General features: G+C 41.2%; 1 protein-coding gene across 6 annotated transcripts in view; it reads left to right on the top strand.

Annotated features, from left to right (window-relative positions):
- The window catches only part of PDE9A (phosphodiesterase 9A), a 57,904-nt gene extending 44,052 nt beyond the window's left edge, over positions 1-13,852 (top strand). For all 6 annotated transcript variants that reach the window (XM_031051375.2, XM_005151699.3, XM_031051378.2 and 3 more), the window contains 9 exons: positions 2,003-2,089; positions 5,183-5,287; positions 6,426-6,508; positions 7,398-7,554; positions 8,753-8,866; positions 9,535-9,639; positions 11,002-11,130; positions 11,314-11,409; positions 12,961-13,852. In XM_031051375.2, the coding sequence (XP_030907235.1) occupies positions 2,003-2,089; positions 5,183-5,287; positions 6,426-6,508; positions 7,398-7,554; positions 8,753-8,866; positions 9,535-9,639; positions 11,002-11,130; positions 11,314-11,409; positions 12,961-13,011 (927 nt within the window). In that variant the 3' untranslated portion in view covers positions 13,012-13,852. The remainder of the gene's footprint in view (positions 1-2,002; positions 2,090-5,182; positions 5,288-6,425; positions 6,509-7,397; positions 7,555-8,752; positions 8,867-9,534; positions 9,640-11,001; positions 11,131-11,313; positions 11,410-12,960) is intronic.
- The last annotated feature ends 333 nt before the right edge of the window (positions 13,853-14,185 follow it).

Below are 14,185 nucleotides of genomic sequence, written 5' to 3'. Positions count from 1 at the left end.
CCCAGCTTTTTTAATGCCTGTCAGGTCTTGACAGCAAAAGAGAATTACGACCTGCCAGGTGGACTGTAATGCTGTTGGCTCATTGTTTCTCTGACTATTAAGAAAGAATAGTGAGAGACAAAAACCATTATCCATGGATTCTTGTGTGCTGAGGCATATTATTTTAGCACAGTAACTCATGTGAAATCTTAGGAAACACTATATGGTGGCATGAACAAGGCTAACAGGAGAATGCAGAGATTAGACATGCCCTGAAAGGAGGAAAGCTGCTCAGAAATAAGATATCACACAATCTCTAGTGAGCTGAGCACCACATGGGTTTATCTTACCCTTTTAGCTCTGGTTTATGTTTACAGAGAATATTTCAATTCTGCCAATGCTTGGTTAGCAATGAGCATTTGCTCACATGTTCAGTGGAGGGCAGGCAGGTTATAAACCTTAGCCTTCTGTAAACAAATTAATGATGTGCTCTGCAGCATCTCAGTAAAAAGAACTATGCAGCAAGCTTGTGTTCACTTTATCAAATGCCCACTTATTTAAGCCTTAGAAGAGTCCAGTGTTCAAGCTTTTGCTGTTGACCAAGAAAGCTAAAAATGAAAACTGGGATTCTCATGTGCTCAGGGGAAGGAGCTTTGGGACTACAGTCTCCCAGCCACTCACCAAAAGCTCTCTTGGCAGCAGCTGTGGGGAGACAGTTTTCTGAGAGTAATTCAGCCCTGCTGGATCCAGTCTTTTGTCTCAGAAAGTCTTTTCTGAAACTATTGCCAAACACATATTCTACCTCAGGGACTAGGAACAGGACATGGTGGTCTACAGCAAAATGCTACCCATACGGTGTGAGCACCATTCAGCTCATGACATTGTCCCTGAAATCTTGCAGGAAAGTCTCTTTCTTCCTGTTCACATGACTCAAAACCAGCCTCTTTTTCACTCCATGGACTATGTATATTCCCTGGGTAAACATAAAGTTTCATTAGATGAAATCATTTTTCTGGAGAGTTTTGAAGAGCCTGAATAATATAAACCTAGCTAGAAATGTCTAAAAGGGCGTATTTGTGGCATTGCACTCATCATGTTAAAACTCATCAGTTTACAGCCTAAGAACTGCATCAAATAATTCAATAGCTACATTTCATCCCCTGCAGATTTTGCCTTCAGGAATGGGAATGCAGATACATGAACTCCTGTTCATTTCTGTCTGGTGGCAGCTGTTAAGTGCCCATACACATCAGATGATCAACACCTTTCTTTTCCACTATTTTCAAATCCAGAAGATCAACTGGGATTGGTAGTGATATATTACCTGCACCCTCCTTCCTACTGTAGAGCAGATGTTGTCTCAAAAGAGCAGCCTGCCTTTGCAGTTCAGCTGTTCGGATTCATAGTTACAGTTTACAGGAGAGGATGGTCACAAACCTGCTGCAATTTTGTAGGGTTATATTGGTAGACCTTTTGTTAAACAAGAAATACGAGTTAAGATAATGGTGTTAGAAACTCACAAGAAGCCATAAAGAAAGAAGATATTGACATGTATCTAGAATAAAAGGGGTTTTCAAGAATCTTATTTTCTGCTGTCATTTTCCATACAGCTAGGGTCTGGTCCATTTCCGTACAGCCAGGGCCTTTGGAGTCAGTGGGAAAACACCCATATTTTCAACAAACATATCCCAGCTGAACTAGAAAAATGGCAATACTTTTTTTGTGAGAAGGCATTGCTAGGAAATGAATGAATAGCAATTACTAAGGAAAGCTGGTGTGACTCAAAGCCCTCCACAAACCTATGAAGTCAACAACAATCTGTCTACTTCAAAAAGCTTTCAGAACCTCTCTATCTTCCCCCTTGCACTGCCTTTAATCACACAATCTTTGAACATCTTTCTTTCATCTTAACAAGAGGGTTTTGCAATTATTTGATGCTTGCAAGGAGAAAATTCACTTTGCAATGTATCAGAAATCAAAGTGATATTTACCAAGCCAATAACCTATCTGTTCCTGGCTACAGATGCTGAGTTGCTTGGAGCACATGTACCATGATCTTGGATTGGTAAAAGACTTCAATATCAATCCTATTACGTTAAAGAGGTGGTTGGTAAGTATTTAAAATTACTCATATTTGGAAATTTTAAAATAAAAAATTGATTAAGAAGACCTTTGGTCATGGAATTAACTGGACTCACCTGAGGAATCCCACTGAAAGTAGTCAATCTATGCAAATTCTTAAAACTTGAGTACTTCAGCAAATGATTGCAGTCTAATGGTCCCAGATGATATTTTTAACTGCTTCGCATTTGCTGAGATTTCTGTTATTGAGAGCAGTTAATTTCTGGTGAATGCTCTTGGTACCTACTGTAAATGTAGATATAGCCAAAAAGCCAGTATGTGCAATAAGTATTAGATGTACTACATGGTGAGTAAAGGAGCAAGTCAGGAAGGAAAAGGATTTCTGGGAAGCCAAATAACTTTCTTTACTTTAGTCTTTAATGTCGAGAATGCTGCAGAGATGTAAGACATGATAATGTTAAGGTCATACAAAGCTAAGATGTCTGAAGAAGAAACAATGATCTAAAAACCAGTAAGTTTTCAGGTCCAAGGGGGGCATGAGAAAGCATTTACTGAAAAGCTGAAGAATATATTGGCTTTCTTAGAAAAACCTGTCACATTCCTAGAGAACTGTAGAACAGTAAATATTTTACTCATTGTTTAAAAAGAATCTAGGTATAGCCTGAAGAATTATAGCTAGTAAAAATTACATCTTTACTTGACAAATTGATTATTACAGTAATTAAAAACTTCATGATGTGAAATTCATTATACAGATGTTTTGTACAATTCCTATAGCAAAGACTCGTATCTCATTGATCTCTTGTAATTATCTGAAGAGTATGCATAGAGTAGTGGAAACCACTTTACATGGTGGATATAGACTTCTAGAAGGGCCTGAACAAATTCCACAAATTCAGAAGCTATTTAGCAAACACAAAGCAAACTCCAAATTCTTCGTATCAAGAAGTACAGCAAAAGCAGAAAGCACCTGGGCACAATCTTACACAGGACAGTGACTGTCACTGCTTGGTGTGCTGCTGCACAGCAAAGCTAAGAAGCCATAAGGCTGATCATAGAATGGAAGGAGGGATAAAATGGACCTGTGTTACCATGTCACTATAGAAGCCTACCTGAAATTTATTTCTAGGCCTTTTTAAGAAGCTTAGTATGACCACATTAAAGGAGATGTGACCAATGACCAAGACCTAGGAACTCTCTCCAAGAGAAGGCAGATGAAAAGCTCAGTGTTGTTGACCTTAGAAAGCAGCTGAAGAGAAGGGGTGGGATGAAACCCAATGCAAACAAGGCTAGCACAGAGTAGATAAAACAGAAAATTTCCTCCTCCTGTTTCACAGCCTGAAAACATGGGGAACAGGGTGATAAGTCAACACACATCAACACGCCACCCACATGCACCACTGCAGGCAGCTTCCTGTTAGCTTGTATCTCCAAGTAACTGGCTACCAGTAGCATTTAAGACAGCCTTGTTCTGAACAAGGGGACTTTATTATGTATTTTCTATGAAGGTAAGACAGGGTGAGATTTCCTTCCTTAAATGCTGACTTCGCACACAAAAAAAAAAAAAAGATTAAAAAGGCCTCAAGGGCTCTGCTTCAAACTGTGATACTTCCCCGGCACAGTATGGGCACCAGTTTGAACTTAAGCGGATGAGAAAAAGCCACCTCATGCTTATGCTTGCTTTCTTGCTCCCACATCCACTGGCTACAGAAATCTTCCAAAAAGGGGAGGGACAGATGACTAATGCAACACAGTCACTCCAGTCCTTCAGTGCTCTGAGTCAGGAGTCCCCTGGGATGCTCTGGGTTCCACTGCTGGTTGTGTACATTACATCCATGCAGTGCTGTACAGTGCCTGGGCATGATCACAGTCTCTATGCAGAGGCTATGACATACTGCTCACCACCCGTGAGCCTGGCTGTCAGCCACATTGTGCCATTAGTTTTTATTTTAATATAATGTATTACTAAAGTCCTTGCTGCAGAATAATCTGAACAGCTTCACAATGAAGCCCCCAAATAGTGAATAAGTGTTGAAAACCCACAGTTCTCTTGACCTGATCCATAACTTTGAGGCTTCCTAGAAGTCGGGTCCCGGGTTGAAAGGTGTGATCCTGATGGGGTTTGAAGACTAATTAAAGTAAATTCACTATTCAGCTGGAGAAGGGGACACTAATTCTGCCCATGTCATTAGTTCAGGCTCAGTAACCGAAGCATGCGCATAAGGGATCTCCAAGGGCTCTGGCATGTGCATAAGGGTCCAGGCTATGGATGATTCAGCAGAAGGGGTCCAGCAGTGCTGCTGATGCTTGGCTGTTTTGTGCAGGACAGGACACCAAAGGTTCTCCAGTACATTGCAAGAATAACTGTGGCAGGTGGTAACCCAGCTGTGCCAGCTTCACTCAGATAGCCCAGTTGACAGTAGTGAGGACACATGGAAAGACAAGCTTGAGCTTGCATTTGTAATAAGGGCATGTAGCCAGGATCTGTAGAAAATTAAAATCTGTCCCATGTGCCTATATGGCTTAATCTCTCCCATGCTGCTTTAGTGTAGGAAATCCACATAGGTAAGGTGGGCAATGTCCATTCATATCTTCACTTTGTCACATCCCAAAGTACTACCTCTGAGCATTTGCAAATGAACTAACAACTACATTTCAGCCTTGAAGATTTCAAAGCTGCATTTTGCATTCAGCAAGAGAAGGGAATGGGGATATACTTTGAGTTCTTTACACACCCAAAGATACCATTTAACAACTGCACAGTTTGAAATACAAATTCAGGGTGAGAGCACAGAGTTGTGTCTCAGCACTGATAGGACTGTCTCACTTGACTGTGCTGGGATGTTTACCCATATCTAGCTGGTATGAGAGAAGCTGCTATGAGCTTTACCTGATGACAAATTCTTGAAAGGCAGTAAATTCTCGTCCTCCCCCAGGAAAGCAGAAAGTGTCAGAAGGCCTTTGTGCTGTCAGTCTGTCCTAGCTGAAAATAATATTTGGCTCCATAGGACACCTGTAGGGATATAAAGTGCTTCAAGGGAGGTTGGGAAGCATCTGTAATCATATGTTTATAAAGAAAGAGCTCTTCTCTCTCTGACTGTTTCATTCCCTCTCTCTGCAGCTGTGTATTCATGACAATTACAGAAACAACCCCTTCCATAATTTCCGGCACTGCTTCTGTGTGACCCAGATGATGTACAGCATGATCTCCCTCTGCAACCTCCAGGTACGCCCTCCACCTCAATAGTATCACTCCATTTCCATCATGGGGCATGTGTTCATCCACTCAGCCCTATGACACCTGTGCCATTTTTCTTGCAAAACAGGCCACCAGCTTGCTAGCAAGTGATGAGCTTTGCAATAGCTACACTGGTTAATCCCTGGGGCAAGGAGGAAGTGTTTCATTTCCACCTCTGTCTGCCCACTCAGCCATCCCATCCCAGACCTCAAGCACCTACACAGCTTTCTGAGGCTGCTGGGATGCTACCTTCACTTCCTGGATATCCCAAATCTGTACACTGAAGCTCTTCTGACACTCTGATAGCATGAAACATCAATGAATCAGATCCCAAAGCCTGATGAATTATGGTCTGTGGATATGGTCTTCATCTGTGACACAAAATATTCCCACGAGAGGTTTTCCCAGTTGTGTGCTTGCACCTGGGTGAGCTACTTCAAATAATGCCTTGCATGTACAGTATGCAAGATTCTCATTCAATCTGTACATTGTTCAAAACTATAGGCATAATTTACTTTCATTGGCTGGATAACTTGTGTCTATATATGCATCTCATTTCTGTACAAACCAGATTTTGTTCAGTAAAAAACCCCCTATCTTCTCCACAGTTAAACATCTCAGTTACTGGCCTAAGTATTTTCTTGCCAGTAGGAGTGTGAAGCAAAACTTTCTTTAATGGAGGTTTGCCCTATTTGGAAACTGTGGGAATGTAACACTTAATTTTTCTCACTCTTTATATAACTTTAGTTAACGCAGAACATGATGGCAACTAAGCTATCTTCCAGCTCTCCCCTAGCTAATCAGGATGCTCAAATGACTTGTAAGAAACTATACTAATATCTCAGTGCTTTTATATGATCCCTGCAGTAATAACAAGTTTCAAGCAAATTGCCTCCTCTGAGCTGCTGTTATTTAATGCAACAAAGGCAAATCTGAGTCATTTTTACTGGAAGGGAAGGCAGAATTCTTTCTTGACTGAAGCAAACTGATCTGTGGAAAAACACTTCATTTGCTCAGATTTGCATTTCTCTACAGAGTAAATGTGGGTGGGTTTTTCACTTATATTCATTTATGGGGTTAGGGGAAGTAGAAAGCATAGTACTACCGTATATTCTGTATTATACAGGAGAAATTTTCCCAAATTGACATCTTGATTCTCATGACTGCAGCAGTGTGCCATGACCTGGACCATCCAGGCTACAACAATACGTAAGTCTATCCCTTAAATTCATTGGGAAGGTAATATCAGCTGCAGTTTTGGTAGATCAGGTTCTCCTTCTCATGGCTTGAGCTGGCAATGACATTCCCAAGGCCCTGGTGTTCACTCACACATAGGCCAAGGCAAAGCTTCACACACAAAAGTCAGGTCTGGGTTGGGGCTGCCAGTTGTCCTTGGCTCTGTAAGGAAAATGTTTTTTCGTGTTTCTATTCCAACACTTTCCTCCACTGCTGAGAAAACAAGGTAAAATGTTGTACAATGAGAGGGAATAACATTATAGCTCTATTGACTGAAATGGAATAATTACATGAACATGCAAACCATAATTTAACTTCCACAGTATTTCATAATTATAGATAATGAAGTGCATGTTATTCTATTTATTATCATGTGATGAAATGATAATTGTTGACCCACGGACACTTTTGTATGCATGTATGTGTTTGTGAACAAAAGAGAATCTAATTTATTTGTAGCCATTCATTAAATAAGAGCAGAACCCAATTCTGACTGGGATCAGTGAGAGTCTCTCCATTAACATTAGTGGGGGTTGAATGAAGCCCAGACAGTTCTTTCTTTCTTTATCTTATGTCATTTTAAGATACAGATGCCTGGTAAAATAAATTTAAAAAAAAAAATTAAAAAAATTTAAAAGCCCAAAACAAGCCAAACCAAAACCCAAACCAACTTCTACAGGGGAATAGTGCCTGAGACGATATTAAAATAAAATCTATCTTCTCAAATTGGTATTAACAATCAAAAACCAAACTGCATCTAATTGAATAAGTATTGAAAAGAATTGTAAATAAAAGTAAGAAGCATGGTTTAGAGCAGCTGGTGTGCATCTGCAGGAGTTCTCATTGTTTCTCTTCACATCAGCTATCAGATAAACGCACGGACTGAGCTGGCAGTACGCTACAATGACATCTCCCCACTGGAGAACCACCACTGTGCTGTGGCTTTCCAGATCATTTCCCAGCCAGAATACAACATTTTCTCCAACGTTAACCAGGACCAATTCAAACAGATAAGACAGGTATGAATGCTGTTCCCCTCTGTGTCATACAAACTGTTCCTGAAGACAAAAGCACTCACAGACTTCCCTGTTGTACAATGCAAGTGAATCATCCTCCCTAGAGGACTGAAAAAGCCCCTCACACTGTAAGGATTCAAGAGGAATTCTTGGAAAATTTCCGCAGCAGCACTCCCCGGAATGTCTTGCTGAGAAATAATGAGTACATCCTGACTATTAAAGCCTATGACATTTGAGGGATAGATATTCGTATTATTGAAGGAGCCAATTAGCTCTGACTTGGGAAAGGATTAAGCTCTCATGGCAGAAGTTTATGCTTTAAGAGAACATTGTATTAATATTAAAAGAGACTTCAAAATGGGAAAAGATTTACAACAGCAGAGCACTTGTACTGTTGGAAGAGGCTCTGGTGGACTGGGAGTCATCACACTTATCTTCAAGAGAGTGAACAATGCTACAATTCCTATTAGGGCTGTAAGGGCCAAAATTCAGGCTTAGTTTTCACACAAATGAAAAAGCATTTGTGCTTTTCGTTACACACCAAATGAAAAAGAAGACCAATGTAAGGGTTCAGATACCTGTCTGGTTGGAGTTACTGATCCTGCCAGTGTACAGGAAGCAGGCATGAGCCCTAAATGGACAGATCTGTATTAAAACCTTCAACTTTAAATTAAACATGTTTACCCATCACAGACTCGACCTAGCAGGAGGATACCGAGCTCCTAACACATTGTCTGCATCTGGGTATTTCAAATCTCCTAATCCAAGGAAGATGGGCATAGAGGACACCTACAACTGCTGATCTTTGTCTCTTCCTAGGGCCCTTAAGAGTCAGCAGCAAAATCTGTAGTGCTTTCCAAGGAGCCAATAGTAGATCTTGGCAAGCAGAGTGTGGTTTTTAACATCTTGTTGTACAGTTTGTTTTTCCACAATTAGTCAATCAGAAAAGAAAACCCTCAATGTCTCTGGAATATCACACAAACGTTACAGGCCAATCCAATCAGTATCTTTATATACCATGAACTCTTTATAACCCTCTTCCAATTTCCTTGGCAGTTTCAGGTCAGAAACTTCCCCTTTAGGTATTAACTATGTACTGCCTCTGAGGCTTTTTGTGTGTAAGAAAGACTCTACTTTGCTCTGTAATAGCAGATTTTGTAAAGAATGTCAAGTTAATATGTGAACATGTTTTCTTTGCTAGGGAATAATTACATTAATCCTGGCTACAGACATGGCGAGACATGCAGAAATACTGGACTCTTTCAAGGAAAAAATGGACAATTTTGATTACTCAAATGAAGAACACATGACCTGTGTAAGAGGTTTTCTGGATTATGATTTTTCTGTGCAGTGTGAAAGCTTGCAGATTGATATTTGCTTGTTTAAAACCCAAGAGTCAAGATACATTATTAAAAAGTGTAAATCCTTCTTACATTCTCTGCCCCATCAAAAAGAATTGCAATTTGAAAATGCTCTATATAAAGTAGATTGTTCCAGCTTTAGAAATCCTGGAGTGCCATCAGGAAAAAATCATATTTACTCTGTCAGGTCACAAATTCATATTGTCCATTTTGGTGGGGCAAAAATTATCCACAAAAGTACAAACTCTGTCTCCCCTACTTCCTAATCCAGTTATCTTTGATGTCCAGGGAAGTCTTCCCCAGCTATCTCTGAGTGCTCCATGAGCAATCTCATGGTCATTTGTGGATTAATCTCTTCATACAGCAAATAAGCACACGTCTCACTGTGACACATAGCAGTACCACAGACAGGGAAACCAAGGCAGAGAGGGAATAAGTGATTTACAGAGTAACTGAGAGAGTGGAAAAGAAATCAGATCATTTAAGGCCCTGATTTCATCTTAAAACTGTCCTTTCTGTTTGAAAACATTGCCTCCCAGTGCTCTGTAAAGAGAAAGGCTCTGAGTAGGGAAAAAAAGGGCTGGCATTAAGACTTCAGTATTAAATTATTATCTTCTTTCAGCTGAAGATGGTACTGATAAAATGCTGTGATATCTCCAATGAAGTCCGCCCGATGGAAGTAGCAGAGCCCTGGGTAGATTGCTTACTAGAGGAATATTTTATGCAGGTAAGAATGAGGGAGGGCTGCTCTTCCTGACTGCCACCTCAGCTACAGGTGCTCCATCTCTGACAGAGCAGTCTAGCTCTAGGATGGGAAGACTTCTTTTGCAGAAAGTTGGAGAATGATGTCAGCAAGAGAAGCTGTTCAGAAAGCAAATTAATTTGCAGATGAAATACAGCAGCAACCTGGAAATACCAATGCTAATGACTTAAGTTTATTCTCTGTAAAGCAAGTTTGTTTGACATATAAATGATTTTTGAGACAAAAGGGCAAGAGCAATGGCAAGAGAAACTTATCAAGTGAATTATCAAATACCACATACGAACTAGTTTAGATACTTTTCGCTGCATGTGAACATCGCAGTCTGCAAAGTCAGACTTTAAGCTCCACAAACCATTGCTCCTCACTGGATTCCCAGCTGAAGACAGTTTCTGATTGCTCAAAAAAGGATCACTGGAACAGAAGCCCTCAGCTATCCCTGGCACACGGGCTCCCAAGCTTCATGTACATGCTGCAGCAGTGGGATCTCAGTCAACACATGGCTTCAGTGCTCTGAGTAGGAGATGCCAGAGCTGTCTATTGTATTTTGTCTGTATTTTGATAGGGTTCATGCCAAGAAGATCTCTTGGATGATGTGTCAGAAAGCCCACAGCATTTCCAGCTTTTTACTCAAAGTTACAGTAACCATGTGCCTTACAATTTTGGCTATCCAGCAAAGACACTGTGTGCTGAAAGACCCAGTAATTGAGAGAGAAAATCTGCTAAGGGGTGTACTTTTTGCATACACAGTCTGTGACCTCCTTGCACATGAACCCACACACACAGAAACAATAAGTTATGTGGTCAAGTAAGCTTGGTAAACTTTTTGCAGTCAATTGACCTGGCTATCCAGAACTAGTTTTAATAATTAGTAAAGAAGGAGGTGTAATTTATCATTGAATACCTAAAAATAATCACTCTCTGGAAAATGACAAGGAAATCAAAGACCTATTCTTTCTCTTCCAGAGTGGTAAGAGCCATTACCACCCTTCTGAGTGCCCTGAAATGTTTCACCTCGTAAATCTCATAGATTTGGAAAGGGAATCAGGTGGACTTGTTGACCTGGAAGCCTGAAGGTCAACGTTTTCATGCCAGTGCTGTACAGAAGTAACTGAACAGAGTTCTCTATTCAGAAACTTGCAATAAACAACAAAGGATGCATTGGCCCAAGAGAAACCTATTGCTATTCTCTGCTATCTTTAGACACCACTGAGATCCGTATCTGAAGTCTACTGCTCTTTAGCTACTAGCAACCTAATGCTTGTTACACTACTATCCTTTAACGCTTCTAGCCATAATTAATATTTATTCTCTCTGGATTTGTTCTAGAGTGATAGAGAAAAATCTGAAGGGCTTCCAGTGGCACCATTCATGGACCGTGATAAAGTGACCAAGCCAACAGCACAGATTGGCTTTCTGAAGTTTGTTCTCATCCCCATGTTTGAAACAGTAACAAAGGTAAGCAACCCAAGGCCAGAAGCAGAAGTGGGGCACGCAGAGCTTCAGTATTTCTTGCATCAGGTGTTTAGTTAGCCAGGGAAATGAGGATGTACAATTCACACCCTTTCACCCCATTTCCAGCACATACAAGTTAATAAATGCAAAATGAAATGTTGGTGTTCTTTCCTTATTTTCACCTAGCTATTCCCAGAAGTGGAGGATGTAATGCTCCAGCCCCTTTGGGAATCCAGGGACCACTATGAGGAATTAAAACAGATAGATGATGCTATGAAAGAGGTAAGTTCTAAATATCTCTTTGATAAAGCAAACATTAGGATTGAGTAAGTCAAACATAATTTAATAGCAGCTTAATTCTGAAACATTAGGAATACTTATGGCATAACCATTATCATGAGACAAACAACAGTTATTCCTGGCTGGGTATGTACCACAAGCAGCAAGTGTGCACGTAAACATGCCCTTGCCAAGTTTACCAGGCACCACACAAGTACAGGCATGGGAAGGGAGCTGGTCGCGAGAAAGTGACCTCAGACCAAAACCCAGAAGTTACTGCCTGAGCAGAGCATGTTATCAAACACCTCTTCCTGCAGGGAGCTGCCTTCCCCTGGGCTACATTGCTGCAAAATGTCCTGGGGTTGGGCAGCTCAAGGCACCACACCACCAATCCATAAGTTTGTTTTCTAGGAAGAAACATCCACTCACGTCTCAAGTTGAAACTTTATGAGGAATTACTCTTTCATACACAGCAACCAGTAGGATTAAACACACAACCAATAAATCTATTTTATGGCCCATGCTGAGTGGCAACCTCCATTTACAGTGTCTCTCATTTTGACATTTAAGGCTATGGGGAGGTAGGATATATATTTAACCATGTTTGCTGCCTCTGACCACGTCCGCATTGCCTCAGGAGCCTGGCAGGGCAGACACCAAAGCCAGGCCCTGGGGGCTGCCCACAGTGCAGAAGCTGGCATGCTGACCTGGTTCCCACAGCATCCTGCAGCCTGTGACACTGAGCCTGCCCAACTCCCTTGCACACTGAGGCAGATGACAAAACCTGCCCAAATGGCTTCACAGCGTAGATGTTTTCTGACATGAAAAAACTGATCATGTAGACAGGATACTATCAGTCACTCTGTCATTAAAATATATCGGGAAGTGCCCTGGCATAGTAGTTGTGCTGACATTGTTTGATATGTGGGAAATGAAGATTTGTTCACTTGATCATCCTTGATGTAGCTGCCATCTCTTCCCAAGTGCTTAGGAGAAAAAGCCCTTCAGCAGCACAAATTAACCAAAGAGAGCATGCTTTGAGGACACTAAGTTATAATGGAGAAGAAAGTCTTTTAGGCATTCTGTAGTTTAGAGAGGAGCATTTCTCTAAGGAGGGAAGAAGAACTCAAATATGACTGCCAAACTTCCTGAGTCCTGCTCATGTTTCAAGTTGAGCTGAGATTTTACTTCTGATTTACAGAAGCTGTCAAACAGAAATTCTATACAAACTGATGGAGATTTAATTATGGTGCATTGATACAAGGGTCTTAGAAAAACAGGAGCTGCCTGAATTCAGAAATATCCTGAAGCAAGAGGAGTTAGTTAATAATCTAGCATGGCAGATGATGAGAAAGACTGAGTTCTGTTTACTCAGAACATAGATCCAGAGGAGTTCAGATGAAACGGTGCCTGTGATACACCAAGATGCTGCCTATTAATTCCCAAGTAGTGTTGCACATACCTTGTGAAGAGATGAGCTTTTGACTGACAGCAGCAGTGCAAAGCAGCACTGTGTGAGTCAGGGTATTAATGCTCCTTTGCTCTTCCTTTCAGTTGCAGAAAAAGAAAAGTGACAGTTTGACCACTGGGAGTACTGAAAAGTGAGATGAAAAAGTCTGAACAAGACACAAGCCCTGAGGTTATTCTGGTTTTGAGAAGTGCTGTGTTTGCCAAACAGATGCGGTGGCTACTGGGACCATGGACACAGAGTGGTGGCAGGCACAGATGCCTCACAGACCTGTCTGCCTGACTGGGTGCCTTGTCTACAGCCTGCAGCCTGCTCACACTGGCACTGCCAGCGTCAGCACCAAGGATTCCCCATGCTCTGGCATGTCCTCTGCTGTGCACATTGCACGGGTTTCAGCACAGCTCAAATCTTCAGCAGGTTTGCCTTTCTGATGACCACATTGACTGCAGTGCATAGAGACAAAGCAGCTTAGCTAAGGAGCCTTTTCTGGAAAACAACCCACTGGCACCCAAAAGCAAACAAAACAGTTGGTTTAGTCAAGATATAACATAAATGTGTACAGCAGTATGCTAATTACAGCATAGCTTTACAGATGCTTATATTCTGACAAGGGTCCTGGCATATACTTTTGTTTGCCTATTAGGCCCTAATGACACATTTCTCTGTATTACTCTCTGAATTTTATAGTGTTCACATTACATTCAGAAGCCCAGCATAGTGGATGCATATTTTTTTTCTACACTAGAAGAAGTCAGAAGAAACCTCAGTGAGTTTGCAGGTTCTTTCTGTGGCCTGGTATGACTAGACATCATGGAATCCTTCAGCAGGAGCAAAGGGAGTACGAAGCTGAAACCACTGTGCAAGCAAATTTTTATCCTCGTGGATGCAAAAAGCATCAATGAGAAAAACCTTCAAAGATGTACAGATTTCTTTTTTTTACTTTTAAACTGATCTGCTAAATAATATATTCTTCTACAGAAACGGCTGTTGTGCTTGTTTTCTTTTGTGTGTGTTCAGGTGAAAACTGCATCTGTTCCTAAAGACAAACGCTTTCATAATGAATACAATGGGCTGTAAAGGAGAGGTGAATCTTGGTGGAGAATCTCTAGAAACATTCTTTGTGGTATCCTTGCATCATAACTGCAACACCAAGAGGTCTTCACTTCTATTGATGACTTTGTCATCAATGAGCCATCGCTGGCTCCAGGGAGGCAGCCTCTGCCCAGAGCTGCACTTGTGCAGACAGCCAGCAGTACTGTGATCAACTACTGTGCACCAACTTGCCAAAGGGAAGGCCAGAAGAAACCCCCT

The sequence above is a fragment of the Melopsittacus undulatus genome, chromosome 2 (genome assembly GCF_012275295.1).
Source record: "Melopsittacus undulatus isolate bMelUnd1 chromosome 2, bMelUnd1.mat.Z, whole genome shotgun sequence".
Taxonomy (NCBI): domain Eukaryota; kingdom Metazoa; phylum Chordata; class Aves; order Psittaciformes; family Psittaculidae; genus Melopsittacus; species Melopsittacus undulatus.
This window is presented reverse-complemented; position numbering and strand designations above follow the sequence as displayed.